Raw genomic sequence first — 27,693 nt, forward strand, 5'->3', positions numbered from 1 at the left:
CGCGCTTATCGAGGTGAACTGCAGCATATGCGCACAAACAGATAAGTCAGCATGTTTTCACCACAGAGTGATTCATCTTCTGAAGCAAAGACAATCTTTGATGTTGCTTGCAAACCTGCTGTCTGATTGGCCGGCTGCCACTGAGCAGGAGGATAATCAAAGGTCAATGAAAAACCTAATGTTGACAAGAGACGAGCAGAAAACCGCTGCGTGTTTGGAAGAGTGTGAGCGTGTAAAAAGAGCGCACAGTGAGGCCTTGTAGTTGTTTGAATTTGCTACTGTACGGCGACTTTTATCAGATTAAGGTTTCACGCAGACTGACCAAAACACACACACACACACACACACACACACACACACACACACACACACACACACACACACACACACCTTCTTATTTCCAGAGTTTATCTGAGCAGTATTTTGGGTGGATTTCTTCTTTAATCATCAAAAGTAAAAGGTAAGTTTAAAGACACAGCCACCCCATCCTCCATCACCTCCCAGCACTCTGCAGTGCTCTGGGAACAGAGAAAGTGGCACAGCAGCTAAATATAGAGTGGCCAGGTCACACCCACACCCGCACAGAAGCAGACTGGAGAACAAGGGTTTCTGGGTAAATGATGAACAAAACCAACTAGGAGGAACCAGGAAAATTAGTAAGCTAATGAAACACATCATTGTGTCATAACTAGGCTGAGGAAAGAGAGAAGCGGTGTATGACAGCGAAGGAGGAATAAAGTAGACGTCAGGGAACGATGGAGGGACGACTAAGTTCAGTTTCCATTGGGTTGATTGAGGAATGACGAGGAAGAGCACAAAGGAAAGGATGGTGCTGACTGCATGGTAGATTCTACGTCCCCCTCTCCTGTGCATCACCAGACAGGCAACACTGTACCTGTCAGTGGGACGAGGGAGGAACCAGTATAAGCATACTGCCACTTGTGATTGGCTGTCCAGCAAGCCATGCTTGAAAATTCTTCCCTAAATTGTAAAACCTCCATAAATTGCTGTGGATTTGGCTTCGGCTGCTGCTGGAGAAATGCAGCCCACTCGCAGCATCATCTAATCATAGAGTGACTGGCTGATGTGCCGACGGGATCCCAGTCCGCTGCGGGCAGAGCTGCCGCAGCTGAAGCTAATCCTGAGATTCCTGAGGGGAGATATTCCAACCCTGCAGACAACCAAAACCACCCATTTTTGGTGATGTCTACACATCCATATGGAAAGCTGGAGCAAACATTTCCAAGGAGAAATTGGGTTACCGGTGCAGACACTTGGGCTCTGTGGATAAACAGTGAGAACCTCGTGTGGCATTAGGTGAGCTGCTAATCTGTCTGTCTTTTGGAGAGACAGGTAAATGGAGGTAATCCTCAACGTGCAGGAGGGGCAGCAATTATAATATGCCTGCACTGCATTTATGAACGAGGAGAAGCCGCTTAGCACAGGAAGTGAGTCGTGAGGTTGTAGGCAAAACGCTTCAGCTCCGCCCACGTACAAAGTGATCTTCTCATAGTTCACTGCTTTGCAGCTACTGTAGCTAACCCTCTAAGGTACTTAGCAGATTGCCATATGTCAATCGAGTGCTTTTCCTTCACTCGTATAGGTACTTGCTTCAATCGGCTCAAATCACCCATGTTGTTGCTCTGCAGCCGCTCAGTATTAACCTATGCTAGTAGAGGCTGGGACTGTATATGTAAACGTTGACTGTATCGACTTGGATTTACGGCACCTCCTCCCAAGAGCCAACAGCACTTAACTCGATGGTGATGGTATGCCAAGACAGATTGCTGACTGGTTGAAAGTGGGACTTGCACACCAAAAAGACCGATCATAGCTGTGTTCACTTGACAAAAAAGAAGCAGAAAAACGAAAAGGAACAAAGTATGACCCGATGATGGAGCGTTGTTATGTTTATCTCTTTACTACAAAGAAGTTCTTTATATATCAGGATTTCTGTCTTCTCTGTTGGGCTAAAGTGAAGAACCAGAAACAGCACGAAGTACTGCATTAAACATTAGTTATTATTAATCTAATCTCACCTCGCTTTCACTGTGCATCTTTTCCTTCGTCTCCGTCCCCTCACTGGTCACAGCAGATGGCTGCCTCTCCCTGAGCCTGCTTCTGCTGGAGGTTTCTTACTGTTAGAAGGGGTTTTCCTTCCCACTGTCTTCACTCTTTAGCTAACAATCTAAAGCACTTTGAGGTAACTTTTGCAATTTGGTGCTTAATGGCACGTTATTGCTACATCTTTAATGTATTAAACAGATGTGATTTAATTCTAGGGACCTACAAAACTTTAATCGTCTGATTAAAGTATTAGTATAGTAACTACATTTCAGCACTACATGCAATGTTCAGTAAGTGCAGAGAAATTCATGCAAATTGGTTTTTAGTTCACCAAGTCTAAGAATTCTTAAAACTTAAAGAGGACAGTGTATTAAATACAACCATGACTCTGTATAAGGACCTATGATGTCACAGAGTTTATGTTACAACCAATGATTTAACTGAGTCACGTTGGAATGCTGAATTCGAGGAAGTGCTTGCTACGAGAGTCATCAAACAGCCTAACAAGAAAATTTACGATCCATTCACAGCGCAATGAAGTACAGCGCAATGAAGTACACAGCCAGTGTTCATTTGAACTTTTCCAATTCAATGACAAACTGTGAAAAACAAATTACATTCCTCTTTTCTTTATGATCAATAAGCCATTAGCTACCAATGAGGAGGTCATTACCTTGCTGATGATGTCTACATTCAGGAATTCAGGGAAACTGGCGTCCAATGCCAATCACTAAATGAAGAATTATCTGAGAAGTCGAGACAGAGGAAAACCGTATCCCATAAGACGAAAAAAAAAGCACACCTGGGTGAATTTTTCCAAGGCAACAAAAAGTCCCAACATTTCCCGTGTCGCCTGTGCTGTATGAAGTGGGCGAGACAAAGTTATCACTGATATGACTACACCCATGGGGGTGATGCCAGGAATGTCCATCATCCTTTGCTGAAACTCCCGGATCACGGCCAGTTCTTCTTCGTTGCAGGCCACGACTGGAACTGGGCTGTGCTTGTGTTACAATATGTACATACTTGGCACACACCTCAGAGGCCTGAGATTTGTAGTGGCCTCTGAGTGGGCATTACTCAGTTTGCTAAACACCACAACAACAACAACAACAACAACAACAAGTCTTCCCCAGAGGCACTGTAACAAATACCTCAGGGGTCGGTGTGTGTGTGTGTTTCTGAGTTCAATATGAAGACAGAATGCGACAGCTGTGTGCACACCAACAGATGGGACGGGTGGTACAGTCAGCTGAGAGGAGGAGGAAACACTCGCAGCATCTTCCTGTGAGATTAAAGATCAGTTATATCTCATGAGGGCTATCCAGCAGCTGACTGGGAGCCATCGCTCCTAAACCAGCTGTTACGGGTCAACAGAAACCAGATTCGCGCGCAAGAGTGTGAATCAGTGCATAGCTGTGGACTTCCCACATTCACAGCGTGCCATAAATTCCCTGCTGAGGGATGTGTGGGACTGGCAGGAATTCCTCTGGGATAAAGGAGTGGACAGCAGTGTCTCCATGACAAAAAAAAGATACCAGACAGAGCAATTTTATTTGATTGCATGCCCATTTTACTCATAAATACTACACGCTCAATGGATTTAATTTCATTTCTACACTTTAAATTGATTTAACCGAAGCGTGCATTAAGCTATTTTATGTTTCCTGTGGTCTAAATGTTAATTTGAAGGCATTTCCTTTCCTATGAAGAAAAAGCAGTACTAGAAAAATCTAAATGAAATACATTTAAGACTATAATCTTCCAGACAGATTCATCTCAGATAAATCCTAAACTGCTAAGCCTTACCTCCTTAGTAAATATTAAGCTTCTCAAGCTCCCCCCCCCCCTCAATTTGCATATGAAGTTTACAGTGCCCCTAGCATTGTTCCACAGAGTGCTGCTTTTCTGTGTTAAACACATTAAGAATATTGTTTTAAGAACAAACAGAAAGGGAGACACAATGGGGAACAACAGCAGCTCTCCTCCCCCTTTGCAACTCTGGTGAGGGCCTGGTGGCGCCAGTGTCCGGCAGCCTCGCCTTTGTCAGTGCGCCCCAGGGTGGCTGTGGCTACAATGTAGCTTACCATCACCAGTGTGTGAATGTGTGTGTGAATGGGTGGATGACTGGATATGTAAAGCGCTTTGGGGTCCTTAGGGACTAGAAAAGCGCTATATAAATACAGGCCATTTACCATTTATTACAGCTAACCTGGCTGTATCGCACTTAATAACAAACATGACACACAAGTGTTCGCAGGTGTGACTGCAGTTCCAGCTCTACTGAATCGACTGTATTTGTCTTTTTGTCAGCAGTTGGTTAAACTCCTCTGTTACTTTTAATGTTCTTCTGCAATGTTTCTATAATGCAATGATGCCATTTTGCTTAGTTTTAGGCAGGCACATCAGCAGATACACTTCTACATATCACATAAGATGCCTCCGCCACACTTAGAGACTGGTTGGTGAACTTCTGGTTGCTAGGAGGAAAACTGCCACAAAGAGGGTGCTGTACCAAAAACCTCCTTGTGATTGCCTTAGTTGCAAGCAGTCTGCAAATGCTCACTAACCACTAAAGGGGTGCAACCCCATTTGGAAATGGAGAAGGTCCATCTTCAAAGTAAAAGCTGATTTTTATCCTAAAATCAACCCATTTAAAACAAATAAAAAATGAAAAAAAAAATGTGCAGCTTCTGCTTTGAAGAATGACAAAGACAGTTTCACAACCACTTGGTGATTGGTCAGTGAGTTTTGCACAAAAGTCTTCTCTACAAACTAAATGTGACAATCTGCTAGCAACCTAAGCATTCCCAGTGAGGTTTCCTCTTCGAGACTGCCAGCAACCTCCAGCAATCACCCAAAACCAGTCAGTTAATGCTAATTTTTCCCTACCAACTGGTGGTTGCCATGCAGTCGCCTACAGGTCTCTGCGTCTGCGTGACCAGGGCCTAATGGACTACTTGAGCTGCTACTTTTGCACAACCTGCAAGCAGCTTAATAGCCCACCTGTGCCCTAGCTCTGCCTTTAGTGCCGTTTATGATTTTATCACAGTTATATCTGTTGCCACAGACTCCTGTTCTGTGAGATCTCAGAACAGAGCCACAACGCCAGATCAGTGCAGATGAAAAGAACAATCTTCTTTTGTCTATATGTGGTTTGAATTCTTGACAAATGGCTCATGTCCCATCTATCAGTCCTACTGAAGCAGCTCTGATTAGCTGCTGCACAGCTTACCTTTGACTGGCTGCTGTGCCAATATAACAATGACCTCACTGTGGCCACAGCTCACACTGACTGTACATACACACAAAGTTAGAAACCAGTTTAAGTAAGAACGTGTTCATCTGGTCAATTAGTCATGTTTAGGTGCCATCTAAGTAAATTCTGCATCAAATGCACTCTTTCAATCCAATACAGGGACAGTGTCACTACTTTCCCTTTACCACCCTTACACTGATAAGGTATCTGTGTAGCACTTTCATTGCAGTGAAAATCATTTGCCGTTGATGAAAACGAGCAGCGATCTAAAACACCGAATTGACAGCATTCAAGACTGAACAGCACAGCCTGGGTGTTTGTTTCCAGTCCGTTCAGATTCTCCGTGTCCTTCCCAATTTTCCCCTTTGTGTCCCCAAATCAGAGTTTTGGCTTGGGAGACCGAGACAGAGCGCACACCATCTTTCCCTTACCCCCGCCTCTTCCTGTTCTCCCCATCCATCCAGACCTCTAATAGCAGGGTAGGCTAACCGAGCGAGAAACAGGCCAGGGTTACCCCAGCGACCCAAACACAGCAGGGGAGAAGGGAAAAGGGAGAGTAGAGGAAGCAGGAATAAAAGAAAGACAGCGAGAGAGACAGAGAGAAAGAAAAGGCAGCTTGTTATTGGTGCCAAGAGTTCAGTCGGCCGGGTCTTTTAATGCCACCTGATCCTATTCTGACGAACCGTGACGAGACAGAGAGAAAAAGACCGTTACAACAACAAGTTGTTTTGTTTTTTTGTTTGTTTGTTTTTTAACCCTCCACCCCAAAAAACCCTTCTACTGCTGTAATAGTGAGAATAAAAACTCATTTTCCTTCCACACGTTGCTCCTGTCACTTACTGAGATTACACAGTAAGTGACAGAGGAGTGGCTCTTCTACAGACGACTGCTGCAGATCAGACACTCCTGCAGCATTTTTGTGCTTCAGCTCTTCCAATCTGCTCAAACACGCCATCTTGAGGCGATGCTTTCAGATTGCAGATTGCAGCTGATTGCTGAAGATTTATGCCAAATCATTTCAACAAGCACTGAGGCAGATTACACCGGGTACTTCTGGACAGACACAGACGAAAAGGGTTGAGAGAGAGAGTGAGACAGTGATAGAAAGCACATCTGTCAGGGTTCGAAAGCTTTAACATCATTACATAAGAGCACTCGCCTCACCCTCCCATCCCTTGCAACCCACTTTCCAGTCACCCAGTCAGACCAGTGGATGAGGAGGCCCAACAGATGGACAGACATAATCCCCCCCACCCACCACCTAGTCTAAACCACGAAGTGATAACTGTTAAGCAGCAGGATGCTTAAGAAAAGCACCATGCAGAAAGGCTAAACAGTCACACTAAAGCCAAGTGTTTTTCAGATATAACCGCGTTTGTGTTGCTTTCATCGCCTTTTTCCTACGGGCACTGAAGCTTTCTCTATAAAGACCCTGAGGCTTTGGAGCAACCTGCCAACTCACTGTCCTCCTTTGTGTGTAGAATTTGAGGGCTGTTTTTGTTTCTCTTTACAAAGCCAATACTGCTGATAGTCTTAGAGTTTCTAATTAAGAGGTTTGCACAAATGGCTCTATTCTAATTTCCTATGAAATAGTAAAATTTCTCACTGAAGAACAGAGCAGAAATAACTTTATATGTCAAATTGGTCATTAAATGTGTCGTTTCAGCAGCACATATTAACCCTCACATGAGGAACATAGCCTACTTTTTAAGTGTCAGCTGCACCATGAGGATAATAAAAGGGAAGATTTAGTACAACTGATTGGAGAAAGGACACAAGGAAAAGGTCATTTAGGGTGAGTGATTCTGAATGAATGGCAGTTTGTGTGAATAAATCATGGAGCAGGCAGCGTAAGTGTCCATCTCAACTCATTGCTAATAGCCTGTTATAGCTATGGGGAGAGGTGCCAGACATGGGTAGCTGTCCACATCATGCATGTTTTGGGAATAGATGGGAGAGGTGGAGACGAGGATGACAGGAAAAGTGAGGACATGTGAGATTTAGGATGACAATGACCTGTATTGATACTGGGAGGGGCAGAGCATTGAACCGCCCTTCATCAGACAAGAACCTTACAATGTCCAACACCAGCAGACAAGAGAATGGACAGGAACAGGGGCGAAATTTAACAGAGCATCCAAAAAGTATTCACCCCATAATGACAAAGTGAATAAACTCTGCTTGAAATTCTTGCAAATTTATCAAAAATGAAAAACAAAAATATAACAAGTACATGTATTCACAGCCTTTTCCATGACACATACAAATCGAGCTCAGCTACCTCCTGTTTCCAGTGATCATCTGTCAGATGTTTCTGACACTTGATTGGGGCCCACCTGTGGTAAATTCAGTCGACTGGCTATGATTTGGAAAGGCAAACACCTGTCTTTATCATTGAGGATAGTAATGAGCACAGTGGCCTCCATCATCTGAAAACAGAAGAACTGTGGAACCGCCAGAAGTCTTCCTACAGCTGGCTGGCCAGTCTGGGCAATCGAAGTAAAAAGGCCTTGGTCAGGCAGGTGACCAATAACCTGATGCTTACTCTGGCAGAGCTCCAGCATTACTGTGGAGAGAAGAAAACCTCCCAGCAGGACAACCACTTCTGCAGCTCTCCAACAATCAGGGGTGTATAGTAGAGTGGCCAAGCTGAAGCCATTCCTCAATAAAAGGCTCATGACATGACCTGGAGTTTGCTAAAAGACACCTGAAGGACTCTCAGAGGATGAGAAACAATTTTCTGGTCTGATAAAACCCAGCTTGAGCACTGTGGTCTGAATGCAAAGTATCACATCTGGAGGAAACCAGACACCGCTCACCAGCTGGCCAATACCATCCCTAAACTGAAGCATGGTGGTGGCAGCATCAAGCTGGGGGATGTTTTTCAGCAGTGGGACACTAGTTACGGTCAAGGGAAGGTGAATCCAGCAATGTTCAGGTCCACCCTTGATGATGACCTGGTCCAAAACGCGCTGGTCCTCAGACTGAGGCAAAGGTTCATCAACAGGACAACAACCCTAAGCAAAGAGCCATGATACCAAAGCAGAGGCTTCAGAACTACTCTGTCAATGTCCCCGAGTGACCCAGCCAGACTTGAATCTGACTGAACATCTCTGGAGAACATCTCTTTACCCACTTAATGTATGCTAAAACCCTTAGCAGGATAATACTTTTTAAATTTAAAAAAGGTCTACATTACATCTGTAAAAGGGCTTTAGTCTGCTCGTGTGCATGTAAAAATACACCAAACACACCATATTTCTTTTGAAATATACCGACCTCCCCGACCCTCCACCCTCAGTAAAATACACTCCCCTCTTGCACCACCAGCACACACATGGATATAAACGGGCCTTGCTAGAAAAAAAAACAATCTTATGTTTTACCTGCTATCTGGCTCGATACATCTCCTTTTGGCTCTTTAGGGAGGGATCCATCTGTAGAAACACAGATAAAAAAAGAGCAACTGTTTTTATCCCCAATTAAAATGCATGACACAGAAATAAAAATACACATCGCAGCCAAAACGAATTTGGCAAATGAATTCACTCAAAACGAAGTGGAAAGAAGTCCTGTAAGCATGACTACATGAAAACATATTAAAAGAACATTGTATCTTTAACAGCATTAATGATAAACATCATATGAATGTTGTTTTCAATATCAGAGTTACTATCAATACCAGTGTATCATAAACACTTCCAGTTAAAATGCTCCTACATTTGCTATTAAATAGAATAAATGGTAAGTACGGCTGAAGGAAAGTTTGTGTTTTAACAGTTTCTGGTAAAGTAGTGGAATAATAACAACTACGCTCTATGCTACAAAGTGATTAAAGTTGATCTGAGCAGGATCAGAATGTTAGCGATCAATTCCATGAAAAACCATCCCATATTTGTTGAGGCTTTAAAACTCCAAAGCACAACAAACACAAACTTGTCAGGTTAACATGCCATCAATGTGGCTAAAAAACAGAAGACTAATCAACTGCCAGAAAAAATCTCAATAATTAAGAACACTGTTTATTACCAGCAAAGCCTTGGATAAAGAAGATAAACAAGAACTGGCTGTCTTGAAAGGGCTTCCGCATTACTTAGGATGGAAAAATCCCCAACATTAATAAGAGAAGTGATATTGCCTTAGTCACAGGAAACACCTTACTATGGGGGGAAGAGACTACCTTCATCATGCTCTCCTCCCTTAACTAGTAAAACATTATAGCAAGGCACCAGGAACGTGATGATTCCCACGACCCCTAAACAGCATGTTCTGCTTACACCGGACCCGAGCATGCCGGAGTCATCTTCTCATCAGCCTATAACTCATGACCAAAGCCCGGTGGTTTCTCTGCAAATTCAACAATCAGTCCATTGATGCAGCCTATAGCCTGTGAGTGAGTGAGGCCGCTGCTGTGACGGAGGGGAAGATACCGTCAGCGTCATGTGCTGTCAACATGTAAACAGGGTGGACGCTCGACTGGCTGACTCACTGACACATGCTCGATCTATTCTGACTCAGGATTGCTGCTTCCTGTTTAATGGTACAGATCGCTGCGCTGAGGCAGAGAGATGCTGACTGTGGTACTGAGTACATGATCTATACCAAGTATCTACAATATGCACTGAGGTACGTGCAGTTTGATTTCCACTGTTAAGGTAGGTGCTCATATGAAACATGGCCAACATTTCAAATAATAGGGTCGGTGTATAAATGAGCAGAAGAATGATTTTCCCCCTTTATGATATCACAGAGAGCAGATATCCCTAATATGGCCAACCCAGGCATAGATCTCCAGCTGTGAGCACACAATCTCTACCTACTGACCCTCTCTTTGCAAGAGACAACCAATCAAAAGAAAGTATCTTTAAAGGAAGGGCAAGGGAGCTAAAACAGCTAGCTTCAAACAAGTTAGACTGAGTGCATAAAGGCCTTTTCACATAGGAAGCAGTACCTACTACACTCTGAAACCTGTCTATCCTATTACTGAGCAAAGCGCAGCATAAGCTCATTGGTGAGGAGTACTCACGCATGACGTGCTGTGACCGACGCCTACAGTTGATTCTGTGCGTATCTCAGTTTAAAGAACTTCATGAGAAATTTACGTGCAAAGCAGTGTTGTGGAAACATGCTTCGAGCTGTCGATCCTGCAGAGTCTAGCAGAGTCCATCACTAAAAATATGGAGCTGGAAATCAGCATTAGGGCGTTTTCACACCTGCCTGTTTAGTCCTTTTAAAGCAAACTGCAGTTCATTTTCTCACTTGGTGCAGTTAGTCTGAGTACTGTGTGACATTGCAAGTTTGGGTAAAAATACTTCTGTACTGGGATGTGTTGAGGAGCTGTAGATGTTCAAATGTCAGTGTGAGTCGGCAACTAGATGTGAAATGAATGTAAACTCTCAGTATTTTCCAGTTGTCCAGAACGCAGCACCTTGTTCCTGTATTTACATTTGTTGCTCCCAGACACATCTGGCCAATAAGCGGACAGGACATTCTCACGTGGTCTGTAATGACACGTTGTGGTTTGCTCAGCGTTCACTTAGATTTTTCTCTGTGTAAAAAGAAACCAAATCACAGGGAAAAGCTACACGTTTACAAACTCATCAAAGGATTCGGACCAGAGTAAACAAACAGGTGTGAAAACACCCTCAGTGTAGAAGCTCATTTGAGACATAACTAGAGGCTACCTGGATCCCTCTGAGGAAAGCATGCAAATCATTTGTGTTGCGACACACTTTTGTTTACCAGGAAACCCTTTCGGCCCGGATGGCACTAAGGCATCCCTGTAAATTTCTACACTGGCATTACAGTTCCTCTCTTACAGCTGAAAAAAGATTTCTCTGAAGTAATAGTTTAAGCCGCATTAAATAAATTCCTTAAATCACACCCAGAAGAGTCCGCTTTTAATTAAAGCAGCAGCAAAACCTGCTCTTCACTGAACTTGCAAACTTATGAGACATCTATCCAACATATACCACGTTCATAATCAGGTGGTTTAAGGTAAGAAAATGAAATCCAAACCAGGAAGTCCAACAGCAGAATAATGCTCTGGACAAAGATTTATAGCACTCTTTGACAGGATTGCAATTATTTTTCATTAAACAATGATCCATCAGGAATCTGCACCTGCAGGTGTGTGACCGAACAGTAAAAAGCAAAAGCTGCACTAGTTTCAAACTTTTAGCCAAGATTGAAACTAGTGACTCTGCTTTGTTTTGCAAAAGTCTTCTTTAAGGAGGTCCAGCCTGGCTCCATTCATGCAAAAATCAAACATCTTCTGCTGTGAGCTTAGGTAGTAGGTAAGCAACATTTTGCTGGTGGCAGTTCTCAGTAATGAACATTTAGCAGCAGAGTACACATAAAACTACACAAGACCTAACTTGCAGGCAACAGCAGCCTCACACACAAAACACTGCATGGGAAAGTAGAGCCGAGCTGTCGAGAGAAGGCCAAAGATATCAAGGAAATGTTCTCTAAAGCCGTGTACCTGGAAAAACAAAATCTTCACAAAGACTGAAAGAGGTGAAGGGAGAAGGCAAGAGAAAGACCAAACACCTACATACTTCACATATTTGCCATGCCAAAGATGTCCGCTTAAGCCACAGTGTGCAACAATGTAATACCAGACTTACAGTAGTGGCAGCCCACAGCTTATCCCAATCTAAACAACAACACTTGTAGCTGAGCCAGTAGTCAAACATGCATGAAGGGGGGGTAAAAACACAACACGTGTGCACGAAAACAGGCTTTTCCTCTGCGATGTGGCCGTTACAGCAGTGGGTTAATCCAACCGCACACAAACAGACATGCATACACTCTGAGCCAACTTTGTTAAGACCATAGTAGGATAAGCCCACTGCTGAACCGTCAGCCAAGCTCTTTGGATGAACTTAAACAGAGCTCGCACACATACACACCAAACGGCTTTTGAGGAAATGACACGGCGAAAACTCCAACGGCCCGATTCCCATTGAACAAATCCAAACTTTCCTCTCCCAAAAACTGAGATAGAGTGAACTCACCGAGCCCTGCTGAACACTGGCTGCACTGTATCCTTATGGAGCCCCTTAAAAAACAGACAGCTCTCTCTTGTCCCGACACACACCGTTTCTGACTCTTAGCCCGCATTAACACGGGACCACCCTTTCTGTGGGCCCCTGCCTTCAGCTTCTCGGCAGGCACACTCATCGTTTGACTCACACACAAATAGGAAAGAGTCCCTTTCATTTAAAAATACCGACTGTCTGGCTCACACTGACTGAACTGAGGTGAGTGTCTTAAAAACAATGAGCAATACCCAGCTGTCAAGGCTGCGTTGGAGAGTTTAGAGGCAGATATAGCTGCAGGGTGGAGAAAATGTTTAAATGTCAGAGGCCACAGAGAGAGCACTTAACAACATATTACCTAAGGGATCATCTGTGTGAGAGGGGTTTTTGTTGCTTGCCATGAATCATTACACAATACACAGATATTTGGGAAACAGAAAGTACCACTACTGACTGAATTAAGGGGTGGGAACTTGATGCAGTATAGTATAACGGTCTTTTGCGTGGTGATTTTGCATCCATAGAGGAATACCAAATACCACAAGAGGGCTCAAGTCTCATGATAGAAGGCCACCTTTCTGAAAACAGTCGCAGCCTGACTTGGACGGACTGCAGTCGCTCTCAGAGAAATTGTCAAAGCTTTGAAAATAATTCCTGTCTAATTTACAAATGCAGACAAATTATCAACATGTTGCCATCACTCTGAATGAGTGTGTCAATAAGCACAACACAAGGGGACTCAACTCCAGCACAGAACGAAGGATCAAACAGATGTGATTTTTTTGTTACAGTTAATATCTGTTTTATCAGAATCAGACTGCATATAATTGCCAACTTGACCCCATTCAGCCACAGACTGATATCAGACTGACTCAGGTATTGACCAACTTTAACTTTAAGGACATCATTTGCAGTTGGGGGAAAGAATAAAAAGGGGTATCTGTTCCCACTTTAAGCATCTTTATAGGTCCTGTGACGTACCCATCCCACTGACAGCATTTATCCTGGTGTTACTTCCACTGCAGCTGCACTGCCTAAACGCTAACTGATAGTTACAGTGGGGCAAAAAAGTATTTAGTCAGCCACCGATTGTGCAAGTTCCCCCACCTAAAATGATGACAGAGGTCAGTAATTTGCACCAGAGGTACACTTCAACTGTGAGAGACAGAATGTGAAAAAAAAAAATCCATGAATCCACATGGTAGGATTTGTAAAGAATTTATTCGTAAATCAGGGTGGAAAATAAGTATTTGGTCAATAACAAAAATACAACTCAATACTTTGTAACATAACCTTTGTTGGCAATAACAGAGGTCAAACGTTTACTATAGGTCTTTACCAGGTTTGCACACACAGTAGCTGGTATTTTGGCCCATTCCTCCATGCAGATCTTCTCGAGAGCAGTGATGTTTTGCGGCTGTCGCCGAGCAACACGGACTTTCAACTCCCGCCACAGATTTTCTATGGGGTTGAGGTCTGGAGACTGGCTAGGCCACTCCAGGACTTTCAAATGCTTCTTACGGAGCCACTCCTTTGTTGCCCGGGCGGTGTGTTTTGGATCATTGTCATGTTGGAAGACCCAGCCTCGTTTCATCTTCAAAGTTCTCACTGATGGAAGGAGGTTTTGGCTCAAAATCTCACGATACATGGCCCCATTCATTCTGTCCTTAACACGGATCAGTCGTCCTGTCCCCTTGGCAGAAAAACAGCCCCATAGCATGATGTTTCCACCCCTATGCTTCACAGTAGGTATGGTGTTCTTGGGATGCAACTCAGTATTCTTCTTCCTCCAAACACGACGAGTTGAGTTTATACCAAAAAGTTCTACTTTGGTTTCATCTGACCACATGACATTCTCCCAATCCTCTGCTGTATCATCCATGTGCTCTCTGGCAAACTTCAGACGGGCCTGGACATGCACTGGCTTCAGCAGCGCAACACGTCTGGCACTGCGGGATTTGATTCCCTGCCGTTGTAGTGTGTTACTGATGGTGACCTTTGTTACTTTGGTCCCAGCTCTCTGCAGGTCATTCACCAGGTCCCCCCGTGTGGTTCTGGGATCTTTGCTCACCGTTCTCATGATCATTTTGACCCCACGGGATGAGATCTTGCGTGGAGCCCCAGATCGAGGGAGATTATCAGTGGTCTTGTATGTCTTCCATTTTCTGATGATTGCTCCCACAGTTGATTTTTTCACACCAAGCTGCTTGCCTATTGTAGATTCACTCTTCCCAGTCTGGTGCAGGTCTACAATACTTTTCCTGGTGTCCTTCGAAAGCTCTTTGGTCTTGGCCATGGCGGAGTTTGGAGTCTGACTGTTTGAGGCTGTGGACAGGTGTCTTTTATACAGATGATGAGTTCAAACAGGTGCCATTCATACAGGTAACGAGTGGGGGACAGAAAAGCTTCTTACAGAAGACGTTACAGGTCTGTGAGAGCCAGAGATTTTCCTTGTTTGAGGTGACCAAATTTTCCACCCTAATTTACGAATAAATTCTTTACAAATCCTACCATGTGAATTCATGGATTTTTTTTTCACATTCTGTCTCTCACAGTTGAAGTGTACCTCTGGTGCAAATTACTGACCTCTGTCATCATTTTAAGTGGGGGAACTTGCACAATCGGTGGCTGACTAAATACTTTTTTGCCCCACTGTAGATTCATTGCTGAAGTATAAGTGTTAAATCCTTCCAACAGATTAGGACTCCACTACTGGCAAAAGCAGTGTTGGTAGTGCTGAGCACTTTAAAGGAGGAAGAGGCAAGCTTAACAATATTGCTGTGTTTTAGAAGACTTTGACTGTTAAAAGAAAATATAAAAGAACAGAGCAATAATCCTCTAGTTGCACAGATAGAGTAATTGTTCTGTGCACGGCGGTGCAGGAAGCAGTCAAATACCCCCTGCAGATTCAGGTTAGAGCTGCAGTTTGTAGCCAACTTCTCCAAAGAGGAACGAGGACTACCATCACCAGCTGTGCGGTCTCTAACTGGGAGATGAGAGACTTAACCAAATAATCTAAAGTCCACGACAACAGTGACTGGACTTTCAAAATAAAAGGGAGCAAAACATGCACCAGTGTACTAACTGCGGATGACAATACATAAAGAGCTTTTTTGCCAAAGCCAACTGTTTTGCCAAGTTGCCAAATGCTTACACCGAACTTTGGCATTCCACCCAAGTAAAGTCTAAGCGTGGGAAACACTGCCTGTCCTGACAACTACAGTCAAGTAATTTTGTGTTGCTCATGGCTCCTGATATTTTTAGCAGTAGCCTTCATACCAGCTTTATGAAGCTGAGATGAAAAACATCACATGTACGCTTGCTAATTTGTCAAAAGCAACGAATAACTGTTAATAACTTTATTTTACACCAAAATATGGAGATTAGAATCAGTAAAAAATATGTATGTCATATGTCTGAGATAATGAAATATATTTGCCAGCACAGCCGGTGTGCTTGCAGGATTGAGTAGTGATCAGGACAGAAACGCCACAATTTCTTCTTTCAGAATGATTAATTCTCTATAAGAAACATAAATATACATGACTTTCATCACTCCGACTGATCTGAGGTTCAAGGAATGTGACATTCCCACGTCCTCGTTTGTTCTTGGCATACGAACCTCACTATATACACGTGCTTACTTGCACACTACTGAGAGAAAGCAGTAAAATATACATGACCAACAGTCCGGAGAGCTTGGCGTTCACGCACACGCAAACACTCAGGTAAAACAGAGCTCTTATCTAACCCCAAACATCATTCACCATAACTCAAACATCAACCACACTCCAACGCTGCTCACCAGGAAACACGCCAGAGAAAGCTGACTCAATCTTTACTCAAAACCTCAACTGTGGCAGAAAAGAGGAAAATAAATGTTGGGAATGTACTTTATATTCATTTATCAATTACAGACGTGTTTCTAGCCACACTGGTATCTGCCCTCAGAATGGATCCCAGGTGTATCCATGCTGAATGCCAAAACAATGAAAAAAGCCTCGCTCTGCCCCCCAAGATCAGAGCTAAAGGCCACCGCTTTAAACTATTCTTCATTTCGGCTGGTACCTCTGGGACCATCTCAAGGAGCTCAGCAGTCAACAGCCTTTTGCTTTAAGACCTAAAAAGCTACAAATTGTGATGTTTGCAGTGAATTGGTTTCTTTTCTTTCTTTCTTTTTATTACTCGATGCTAGGAGAAAAAAAGGAGGTGAAAAGTAGTCAAAGGAAGTGAGCGAGATGGGGAGGGCAACAGTGAGATAGCAGTTTTGAATGCACTGGAGACCCAAAGAAAAAGGAGTACAATGGTCTTTCAGGACCTGTCCTAGTTCGCTTCACTCTCAGTCTTTCTGCTCTCAGAAAAAGCCCACAGATCCCGGCAAATATTTCAAACCGATCCAAATCAATTGTGAGGTAATTCAGTCTTTTTAGTGACCCCTTTCATTAACACAGTTTGCCACTCAAAGGTGCGCTTCTCTCGTTGTTTTTCCAACGTCTGCCTCTCTCGCTCTCTTTGAATTTCCCAGCTCTCTCTTCTTTCTCTTTCACCTGCACTGAGCAGACTCTCTTATCTCGCTCAAGCACAACCCAATAATCACTCCCTCGCTCCAAAAGCTGGCTGTTTATGCTCCTCTTAGGAGGTTGCATAAAGACAGCAGCTATCAGCAAACAAGATTTCACAGCAACTCGCAACCTGCGCCCGCCCCCCCCGACTCCTCTCCCCTCAAAACGTACCTCCTGTCTCCTTCTTCTCCATCCTCTCTCCATTTTTCTCTTTGCCCCCTCGACTCGCTCGCCTCTCTTGTTCCAGTTTGGGTTTTTTTTTAAGGAAGACGGCGGCGGGGCGGCAAATCTTTCCCGAGCTTGCGCCAATTAGATATCGCGCCGGAGAAATTACAGAACGAGAGCGCGGTAGATGAGAGGGAAAAAGTGGGACAAGCTCCTTTTTATAAACACTCAGCGAGCGGCGAGAGGTTTGCATATGTGTGTGCGTGTGTGGAGGTGCGTGCGTGTGCTGTTCACTTGCTCCTGAGGGGGATTTTTAAAAAAGCCCAAATTATTTCCATTTGCACATCTGACAAACACTTTACCACACTAATGGCCTATATTTGGCATTATTATATTTAATTTTAAGCAACTTTAATTCAACAGGGGGAAAACAGTGCTTGTAAAGGCCAACTGCTGCTCGACACCCCTCCTCACTCCCGCCCGCCTTGTAAAAGTTTTAAAGACGAAAATACCTCGTTTTGCAGGTTGTGATTAACACGTATTCTCGTGGACAGCCACGCTGCTTCACGAGCAGCCCTTTAGCTCTGCCTCATGTTCACACCACACAGCAAAATCTGTTTGTAATGCAACCGAATGCAGAGCGTGATCCGCCCTTGAACTGCAGATTGCAGAAGCTCACTGTGGTTATTAGCTCTTATCAGCTGGCCTTTGCTCTTATCTGGGCGGTGACTTACACGCCTGTGCGAGCATAAAGGCTCAGTGAGAGTGCAGGCGTTTGCCGACCTGGTTTACATAGACCTGTTTGTACAAAAAATAAAAAAAACATAACACGTGGTCAGACAGGATGACATGGATAGCTGCTGTTGCCATGGTGACAGACTGAAAACTCAGTCTGGACATTAAAAAAAAAGGGAAGATAAAAAATGTCCCTATAGCACTAAAAGACTTTTCCCCCCTTTTTGTGCAAGTGTTAAACGTTCATACCCGGATACAGCGATGCATAAAACCTCAATGCTGCTTTAAATATGAAAACAAAGTATCCCTGGCACACTCAGTGTAGTTATAACTGTAGCTGCTCTGTGCAGAAAGTATTTTTCACTCATGAACAGATTAATTCGCATAAAATAATCTGTGTAAAGCATACCATTTAGGATTCTCTGTTTTATAAAGACACTGTGACAATTCTGGATACTCATATGAAAAAAACAAAAACCCCAAAACAGTTCCAAATAATGAAGTCAGCATCTGTGTAATTAATCCCTGCGAGCCAAAATCTCAGGCTTTAAACTCCTCTAAATGCTCCTTTTAAGACTCTTTTTGTTTTTTTGTTTGGCTGTAAATAAAGAAGGTGTACAACCACACGATTTTTAATCAAAGAACTTCTAAACACTCGTGAAGACGGACTCACTGAACTTCTTGTTTCACAGAGTTTACTCAAAAGACACCCCAGAATGACAGGGCTATGCAGCTGCAGGAAACACTTTTAAACAAATATCTGTATGTTTTTAATATATGGGGCAGAGATAATGGATGTATTTTAATTTTTAGACTTTTTACAGCTTTGACTGTAAATTATTAACAACATCACAGCACTACAAGCCGCTTTATGGCATCTGCTCTTTTGATTTTATGCACAAAGCCAGTACCCGGAGATGATCTCCACTAGTAGCCACCTGATAGCGGGCACCTCTGAGCAAAACAAGCAGCTGCTTGTTTTACACATATAAAAAAATGGTGTGATGCAACAGTGTTTCTAGAGTATAGTTAGAAAACGGTGCCATCAGTATGGAGTATATCCTGCTGTAAATCCATAACCAGCTGACCAATCAGCATTCATTCATCCAGAAACGGAGACAACATTTTTCTTAGAAGTAAAAGTTGTGCAACTTTTACTTTTAAGGCAACCGTCTCTGTTCTTGGTTTTTATCAAACTGTTCTCAGTTTCACTACCACTTGGGGAGCAGGTGGCGAGAGTTTGCAGATAAATAGATCTGTACCAACAACTGCAACAATCCGCTACTGACCAAAGCAATTGCAAGGAGGCTTTCAGTCAAGAGTTGTGCACCTCTTTGCAACCAATTTTACCAGTGAGAACAAGCAACCTCCAGTCCAGGATAAACCAGGCCCCAGTATAAAATAAATAGAGGTTATTTTGAACTGTCAATCATGCAAAGCTACTCTAACACTCCAAGAGAAAAAAAAGCTGAAAATTAGCTTGGTAGGACCCCTTTAAAGTTTTGCCAATTTTTATGTATATATGTGCAAAACTGTATTCATTTTCTTAAGCAGATGATGATAACTACTCTCATACCACTGAAACCCACAAACAAGCACCTGGAAGCAAAGGGATACAGCTAGCTTGGCACTGCTAACATTTACAAATCACCACATTATGTTTGTTTAACTCTACACACCTCCTCTGTGCGTGTGTAACTGTGGGTGGTGACTCACACAGATTTGCTCCACCCCTATGTGCACCAAACCCACACACACAGACTCACACCAAATCCACCCTTTGCTCCACCTCTATGTGCGCCACATACGCGCACGCACACACACGCGCACGCGCACACACACACACACACACACACACACACACACACACAGTGTAATCCCAGAGAATAAAACGCCAGATTGGATTAGGTCAGCGTGTGTAATCCAATGAACTCTCACCTCTAAAATGCCTAATGCTGTTAGAGCTCACATCATCACACTGTCACACTGCTCGGCTGCCTAACACATCACATAGAAATACATCTGTACAGTTTAATCGTTCAGCATAAAGCACTGCACACATCTGGAACATAACTTCACTGCACATATACAGAAACACACCCCCCCCCCCTACTTAAAGATTTCCAGAACTAGTCCTCCCTGATTGGTAAGCTCCTGCAGAACATTTTGCATTGGCATGTATGGCACATCTGAAGACGTACAAAACTAGTTTATCTGCATTTGACTGTTGAGGAAGTGAGCGTTGTTCCCTCTGAAAAGAAATCTAAGGCTTTTTGTTCGAGTTTAGGTATTATATTACTGTGTACAACTAAAAGTTCACACTGACATCATTTCTCCTTTAGGCTACAAACAAATCAAGTGACGCTGTTTGTTCTACTTCGTGGCTCTTGATGGCTTCACTCACTGCCTTCTGATTGAAAAATTACAGCCTTTATAGTCCAGCCAGTCATCTGTGAGTCGGGTTTTCCGATCGTTTCTGCAGTGGACCCCAAGTCTTTCAGGTCAAACAATAATCTTTCCCTCTTTGTCTGTTACTATGATATTTCCCAATATCCATTTATCCATTTGGCACAGGAGAATTGTGCGTCTAATCTCCTTTCTGGACTGCATTTTAAAATTGCTGATCAGTTGGTTATAATCTCATAAAGTTCTCCCTTTTTTTCCCTTCAATCTATTTGCTCGTAATTGATAAACTTGGTACAGTTAAGACAAGACGACCATTAGAAAGTCACCTCTTGGTTCATCTCATGACATTAATTCAAATTCGACCAGAATAAAAAAATGCTAAAAAGATGGCGGGGGAGCAAATCTTGAGTTGGCACACTAGAACACGTCATTCCGACACTGAACCAGATGACCGGTCTTTACGAGCCTGTGATACGATACACAGATGAGCGGCAAATGCCTTGAGCGGGATGATGCAATGTGCCAGTTGGGCAGAAAGTTTACCCACAGATGTTAAGAGCCAAGCTGACAACCACAGCTGTGTGTTTAGCAACCTCATGCTAAAACCAGAGGCATGGACCTATAGTGACCAGTTGGCCAAAATTATTTGATTTTTTTATATTTTGGAAATGAAGCGCCTCCCAAAGTGTCCATTTAAACAACTCTCTGAGCTCACAGGCTCTCTTCACGCTCTTGATTCGCAGCTAGATTCTTCTTCTGCTTCTTCCAGATAGCTAAAAGCAACCTAATCCAGCCAATTTTTAGGGGTGGATTGCTGGACTGATGAAGGCTGGCTGAAAATACTTAACAAATTGTCCAACCCTAAAGTGCACTTTCTCCCTCTTCTTCTCAGCGTTAATTTACTTTCTCTTTGCCGTCCTTGCTGGTGTGAGATTAGCTGCTTTTATGTGTCTGCGTTGTGATTGTTAAGACGACTGTTTGATGTTAGGATGGCTTTCGCAACCTGTTAATCATTTACCAAAACTTTGACGATAACGCCTCAGCTTTCAACAGATTACAGTTTAAACAAAACAAAACCCTCCCACAAAAAACAAACAAACAAACGAACAAAATATTAGCCTTCCTCTCAAACTGACCTCAGAGCAGATTTAGGGGGTCTGGCTTGCTCTGCAAAATGCCTTTAAAATTTAATGCGCCTGCACCTGTTACAAGGGGTGAAAAAGATTATGTGTTTACTTAGCTACTCATGGGAAATGTAAGCACTTTAAATTATTTAAGCCAAATTTTGCTAGCTGGCTGATTCTCAGCATTTTCTGAGCAAAAACACGAGTATATCACAGGGATTATTTCTTATTTGGGACATGAAGCAAATGCTGGCACAAAAGCGATCACATATGGCTCTCAGTGATATTATTTGTTGTAGTTTTAGCACCAGATATAAAAATTTTTATATGTTGATGAAATCCCTTGAAATTTCCATCCTTATCCACGTGTAAAGACGTTTGCGCCCCTCTCTGCAGCACTAATGGTTTCCAAGTGCCTGAGCTGCTGGTCTTGTTGCCATGTGCTCCGCGTTATATTAGTGCTTCATTTTAAGGGATGAATGCCTTTCTAAGTGAAACATTACATTTTTAATGCCACAATAAAGAGAACAGTTCAAGCAGAAAGAGGCTTTTTTTTATCCTTGTGTTTTAGCCTAATCTCCGGCCCTTTTCAAAAAGGCTTTTTACTCAACCATCCATTTGCTTTTGATTGAAGCTGCTTCGGCAAATAAAAGCTTTAACTCTCATAACCATCATCTTTCCCTCCAGCTGGCTCCCATTTACTCTGCCCTTTTTACTCTCTTCTGCGTGGTTACTTTGAGATGCGTCGACTACCTGATTTTCATGTGTGCCTGAGTAAAACGAAAAACAGCCACCCTGTGTAGTGAAGCAAGGCAGAATGTAGCACGCCGTGACAATACCAACACAAATGACGGGGGTCAGTGGGAACAACAAATTGGGAGAAAGTGCTCGTGTGAGTTAGCGTGAAACGCCATTGACAGAGAACAGTGACTACTGGTTTCACAAAGAGTACTGCGAACCACGTGATGCCCGAGTGCAGAGACGAGTTCCACTTGATTACTCAGACGGAGCATCTCAACATTTGGGTTTCAAACGCACTGATTTCTATATTCTGAAACATTTAATGAATTCTGACTGAATTAAACAGTACAGCCATACACAACACACCTTTGCCATCTTCAGGATGCAAGCTTGTCATGTCTGCATTTGCCCCTTACTGTCCTATTACCTGATATTTGGCAGGTTATAGCTGTTTAATGCAAACACTTATTATTAAAACAAAGAATAAGAAAAAAAAACAGGTTAAAGTATATGCCTGTTTAACTGCTCGTTAATGCAAATATCTCATCAGCCAATCATGTGGTAGCAACTCTATGCGTTGGCTTGTAGACAAAGTCAGCAGGACCTGCTGTAGTTCAAACCAGAATGAGGGACTTCAGCAGTGACTTTTAAGTGACTTTGAACGTGGCACGGTTGTTGGTGCCAGATGGGTTGGTCTGAGTATTTCAGGAACTGCTGATCTGCTGGGATTTTCCCACACAACCATCTCTAGGGTTTACAGAGAATGTTCCGGAAAAGAGAAAATATCCAGTGAGCAGCAGTTCTGAATGAAAATGCCCTGTCGATGCCAGAGGTCAGAGGCGAATGGAGGACTCCTTGGAGATGATAGGAAGAGAACAGTAACTCAAATAGCAACTTGTTACAAGCAAGGTGTGCAGAAGAGCTTCTATGCACCAACAACATGCTGAACCTTGAAGCAGATACAGCAGCAGAAGACCACACTGGCCTGTTCTCCTGTCATCTAAGAGCAGGAAGCTGGGGCTCTAACCGGCACAAGTTCACCAAGATTAGCCAACAACAGACTGGAAAAATGTTGTCTGGTTTCAAGAGCTAAAATTTCTGCTGGAACATTTGGATGGTAGGGTCAGAACAACGTGAACCCATGGACCCATCCTGTATTAGTGGTTCGGCGTGGTGATGATGAGATATTTTCTAGGCAGACTTTGATACCAGTTGTGCATCATTCTAACGTCACACCTTGCTGAACATGTCCATCCCTTTATGCCCACTGTGTACCCACAGTCACAAAGCTCAAATCACCTCAAACTGGTTTCATGAAAATGAAAGGGCGTTCACTGTACTCAAATGGGCTCCACAGCCACCAGATCTCAATCATAGAGATCTGATGGAATGAGAGATTCCCAACATGGACGTGCAGCAACTGTGTGATGCTGTAATGTCAACATAAACCAAAATCTAAGGAATATCTACAGCACCTTGTTGACTCTATGTCTCAAAGAATTAGGGCATTTCGAAAGGCAAATGGTGCCCCTAATACAGTGGCCAATGACTCTACATGCTAGGTTGGTTTTTACAGAGGAGATTTTTGTAGCTAGTTCAACATTTTTATTTAATTCTTCCTCTTACAAGTCTCCAACATTTCTCAGAGAAAGTAAATAGATGCCTCAATTACAAATCAAACTATTGATTTGCTGATTTGCATTGATAAAAATTCAAATTGCAAATAGAAAGAAATGTAGAAAAATAAACCAGTTTGTGCAAATGAATGCAGTAAATAAAACTGATAAACTTAAATTTTAATAACTTGATCAATTAAAGAACAGAATTAATACCACTTCTTTGTTTAATTCATCTAGTCATTTATTTTGGATTTTGGCCGCTCTAGGCTAAAAGAGCAAAACAAAGTGACAACAACCTTAGCCTTGACTTATTTGTCTGTATTGATCTGCGATGCACCAATCCTTTCGTTTGCCTCCATCCAACAAACACGGGATGATAAAAGAAATCTGCTTTGTGCAGCATTAGGCTTTAGCCTCTGCTCTGCGTCTGACTTGGCAGCTTTAAGCCTGGAGGAAACCTTCACTGAGGGACCTCAATCAGTCTCCATCTCCTGGATCAATATCCATTAGTCTCAGAGAGAGCGCATGTGTGTATGTGTTCGCATTGAGCGTGTGCAGAGATCTCAACCTGGGTGAATGGGCCTGAGTCATAAATGCAAACTCTGGATCACATTTCTCCCTCCCTCTTTCCCTGCTTGTCTGTTTCACTCAATTTCTTGCACACACAGACGCACACAAACACACGTACACACTGGTGTCCATTCAAACACAGGCCGACGTTATGAACGGTACTTTGTAGCCTCTAAATGTTCATTCACGAGGGGCCAGTAGTGAGGACTGTAAATTTTCCCGCTGCGAATGGTGCCCCAGCACTACCAACAAGTAATAAATGTATGAAACTGACACCAAATCAATCTCTGAGTCATCGTCGGTGTAGCTAAAGATACATTCGGAGTGGAATAATTTGAGGATTGACAACATGCCACAACAAAGCTCCCTGTATCACAGCTCTGAGGCCTTGGTATTAATTCCAGTCTGGGAGACAGAGAGGAAAGAGATAGACAGAGACGCAGGGAAGCATTTTTCTTTTTTAATATTAGTTGTCATTTTGCATCAGGACGGAGAGGACCGACACGACGCAGCATGAACGAACAGGGAGGGAAAACATGAAACAGACATCGGCAAATGAACGCTCAGCCAGCAGGCAGAGAGACAGACGGACGGATGGAAGGCGAGAAAGGAAAGAGAGAAGACATGGGAAAGACAAACGCTAAAGGATGGAAAAAAAGAGACGAGGATGGAGCTGGGGACGGAAAGAAAAAAAAAAGCATAGCCTGCCCTGTGGCGAGACACTCAAACCTGTCAGAACAAGATTCCCACAAGTTCAGCAGCAAAACAAAAAAGGTGGAGAGCCCGAACGTGACACTTAAGCTCCCACCGAGCTGGCTGTATAAAGACAGTGGTAGGCTGAGGCCTGTATTAGTTTCAATACTGGTTTCACTACAGACATGGCTGACTCACAGCAATACAGGGATGCTCCATTTAAAAATGGTTTGAAACAATAAGAAAAAGCTCATTTATTATCAGACAGAACAGAGAAAGCTCAAGGAAGTGGAGACTGCACAGTGTGAACCAGCATATCAGACAAATAAGCATTTCCTTATACCTTAAAGAGCTGCACACTGGACGTGGCTCGCAGGTTGTTACCCAGTCCAGTTACATTTACAGTAAATCTCCATCCATAACTAGAATGATCTCATAAAGTAGGTGGTCTTGTCAATCACTGTCCTGCTGAAAGCAACCCTGTAAGTGCCGGACACACGGGCACTGAAACCTTTCCACTAGTACCTACTCGACTTGGCTCACCTTCGTTTTAGGATCTTCCACTCATATTCATATACGAGATGTATTGTTGAAATTGCCCTTCATTTCACGAAAATAAATATACTTGAGGGATTAAAAGTGTAGCTAAACTTCTGGTGCGGCCGACTCCTGATCAAAGTGGGCTTTAGTAAGGAAAACTGAGAATGTGCCGACTAAGAAAGTCTGGATGGATACAGATGTTTGATATTGTTTTTATACCTCCTTAATTTTTCTGTGTAATAATTAAGTTCCCCAATAAAACAGACCAGTTGTTGGGCATGAAGTCTTTCAGCTCTTAACTACAGTAAACTCTGAAAACTGAACTGACATAAACAAATATCAGCCGTCGATTTCAGACAAGAGGCCTAGTATCGGTATCACATCAGCTCATTTCTAAGGAAAAACAGGGATATACTTTCCCTTAACACAAACGGATACACACTCTTGTCACTCTTAGCTTCACATAGTGTTAAAAATCAGAAATAGTCGCCTAAAGTTTAAGGTTAGTGCTTGAACACAGGCAGGATTTGAATCTCTGCCCATTGACAGGTTGATTGAACGCATCAAGTACAGACTGGCCTGAAATATAAATGACACTGGTGTTAAAATATTCATACGATTAAACAAAGCCAGCTGCAGATAATGGCACGAAATGTTCATTCGCGACCATCGAGTGTGTGATTTCTTCTCACTGTATCAACAATTTCAGTTCTAATAATTCGACAGAGGCAGCCCAAACCATGCTAAGTTCAACCCCAAGCTCACACACACAACACAAGCTAATTATCGCTCTCACTGCTTCTCGCAGACAAACAAAAGTTAATATAAGGCTGAAGAGCTCTTTTGGTAACTAAAGAGCTATTTCTAAACTATAAATTAAAACTGGAGCAGATGGGCTTGTGGTAATAAGAACAGGGGGTGGGGTGGGGGGCATATCTAGAAATTTCAATTATACAATAAATAAATTAGGAACGGATCCGATTAACAGTGAGGCAGAATGGCTGCAGCTGTGCAACATCAACAAAAACACACAAAGTGCGGTCGTTAGCGAGTTACAGGATGCCTCTTCTTGCCTCTCTTTCCTTAAGAGGAAGCCATCAGATCAGCTCAATACGGATACCAAACTTCCCTCTGTGGCTTATTATCTCACTAGACACAAAACCACAGGAGCCGAGGAGGCTGAATGTCAATACGCTGCATTCTCATCCTTGTTTACAGCCCCTCTAAAGTGTACTTCAAAATCTACAGACATGATGCTGTAGTAGAACATGCAGTAATTTTTGGCAGAGTACATTAGCACCCGCTGCATTTTATTCCTCATACACTTCACTGTTGTATATTTCTGTGTCAGGTACTAAAATGCATAGCACCTGAAAACAAACAAACAAACTGCAGATACCATTACACATGATACGCAACCAACAACCGATTCACTAAGAAGAAATGGTTTTAGCGCTTCTCAGCAGGTTACTCTTACAAACTTGCAGCGTGCAACAGTAACCACTGGGGTGTATTTAAGTGGAGTTAGATGATGACACTTGCAGACATGACATCAAGCACTGGATCTCAATCAGCAGCCCCTCTGAGACGAGCTAAGGGTTATCCAGCACATGCAAGAGGATTTTCAACGGGATTTTCACATGAAAGACCCACAAACACTGCAGGCAGACCTTCAGCATTTCATTCGAGTATATTGTGATTATCTGTACAAACTGTGTGTTTCATGCTGCACGTTTACTGACAGCCATGCATAACAAACGCCATCCTTGAGTCACGTTTTCACGGTGTCAAATCGTGAAAGTGATATCAAATCGTACGGCCTGTATTCCACTGTGCTCAGACGTCCGGTAGTGTCCCCAGGAATTAACATGTTTTATGAGCTATTGTTGGAGCCGATGCAATGACTGTAGGCCCGTGTTAAGACTTCAACACAGTCCTCGCTGACAAATTAGCCTGCTTAGCTAATGCTAGCGATTATGCACATGCGACGGGGTAACATCTTTATATTGAGATAATAAAGTGTGTGTTACATGGAGAAATGTGTGTCACTGACATTCGGAGGTTTGACCGAGGAAAAAGACGCTTTCGCTTCTGCTAGCCATGTTACAAAACTAGCTTATCCTGCACAGTGCACACCCAGGCTATACGTGCCACGCCGGGTATTGTTTA

At 43.1% G+C, this 27,693-nt stretch overlaps 1 protein-coding gene across 15 annotated transcripts in view; it reads right to left on the minus strand.

The window, feature by feature from the left end:
* The window catches only part of LOC309698320 (triple functional domain protein), an 80,669-nt gene that overhangs the window by 51,225 nt on the left and 1,751 nt on the right, over positions 1-27,693 (minus strand). For 6 of the 15 annotated variants that reach the window (XM_082520655.1, XM_082520651.1, XM_082520649.1 and 3 more), the window contains exon 2: positions 8,713-8,763. In XM_082520655.1, the coding sequence (XP_082376781.1) occupies positions 8,713-8,763 (51 nt within the window). Of the gene's footprint in view, positions 1-2,039; positions 2,112-8,712; positions 8,764-12,345; positions 12,527-17,102; positions 17,148-27,693 lie in introns of those variants that run through there. The other 9 variants (XM_082520661.1, XM_082520660.1, XM_082520658.1 and 6 more) reach the window with 4 other exon arrangements.

This window comes from Aulonocara stuartgranti (assembly GCF_965226115.1).
Source record: "Aulonocara stuartgranti genome assembly, chromosome: 22".
Lineage (NCBI taxonomy): Eukaryota > Metazoa > Chordata > Actinopteri > Cichliformes > Cichlidae > Aulonocara > Aulonocara stuartgranti.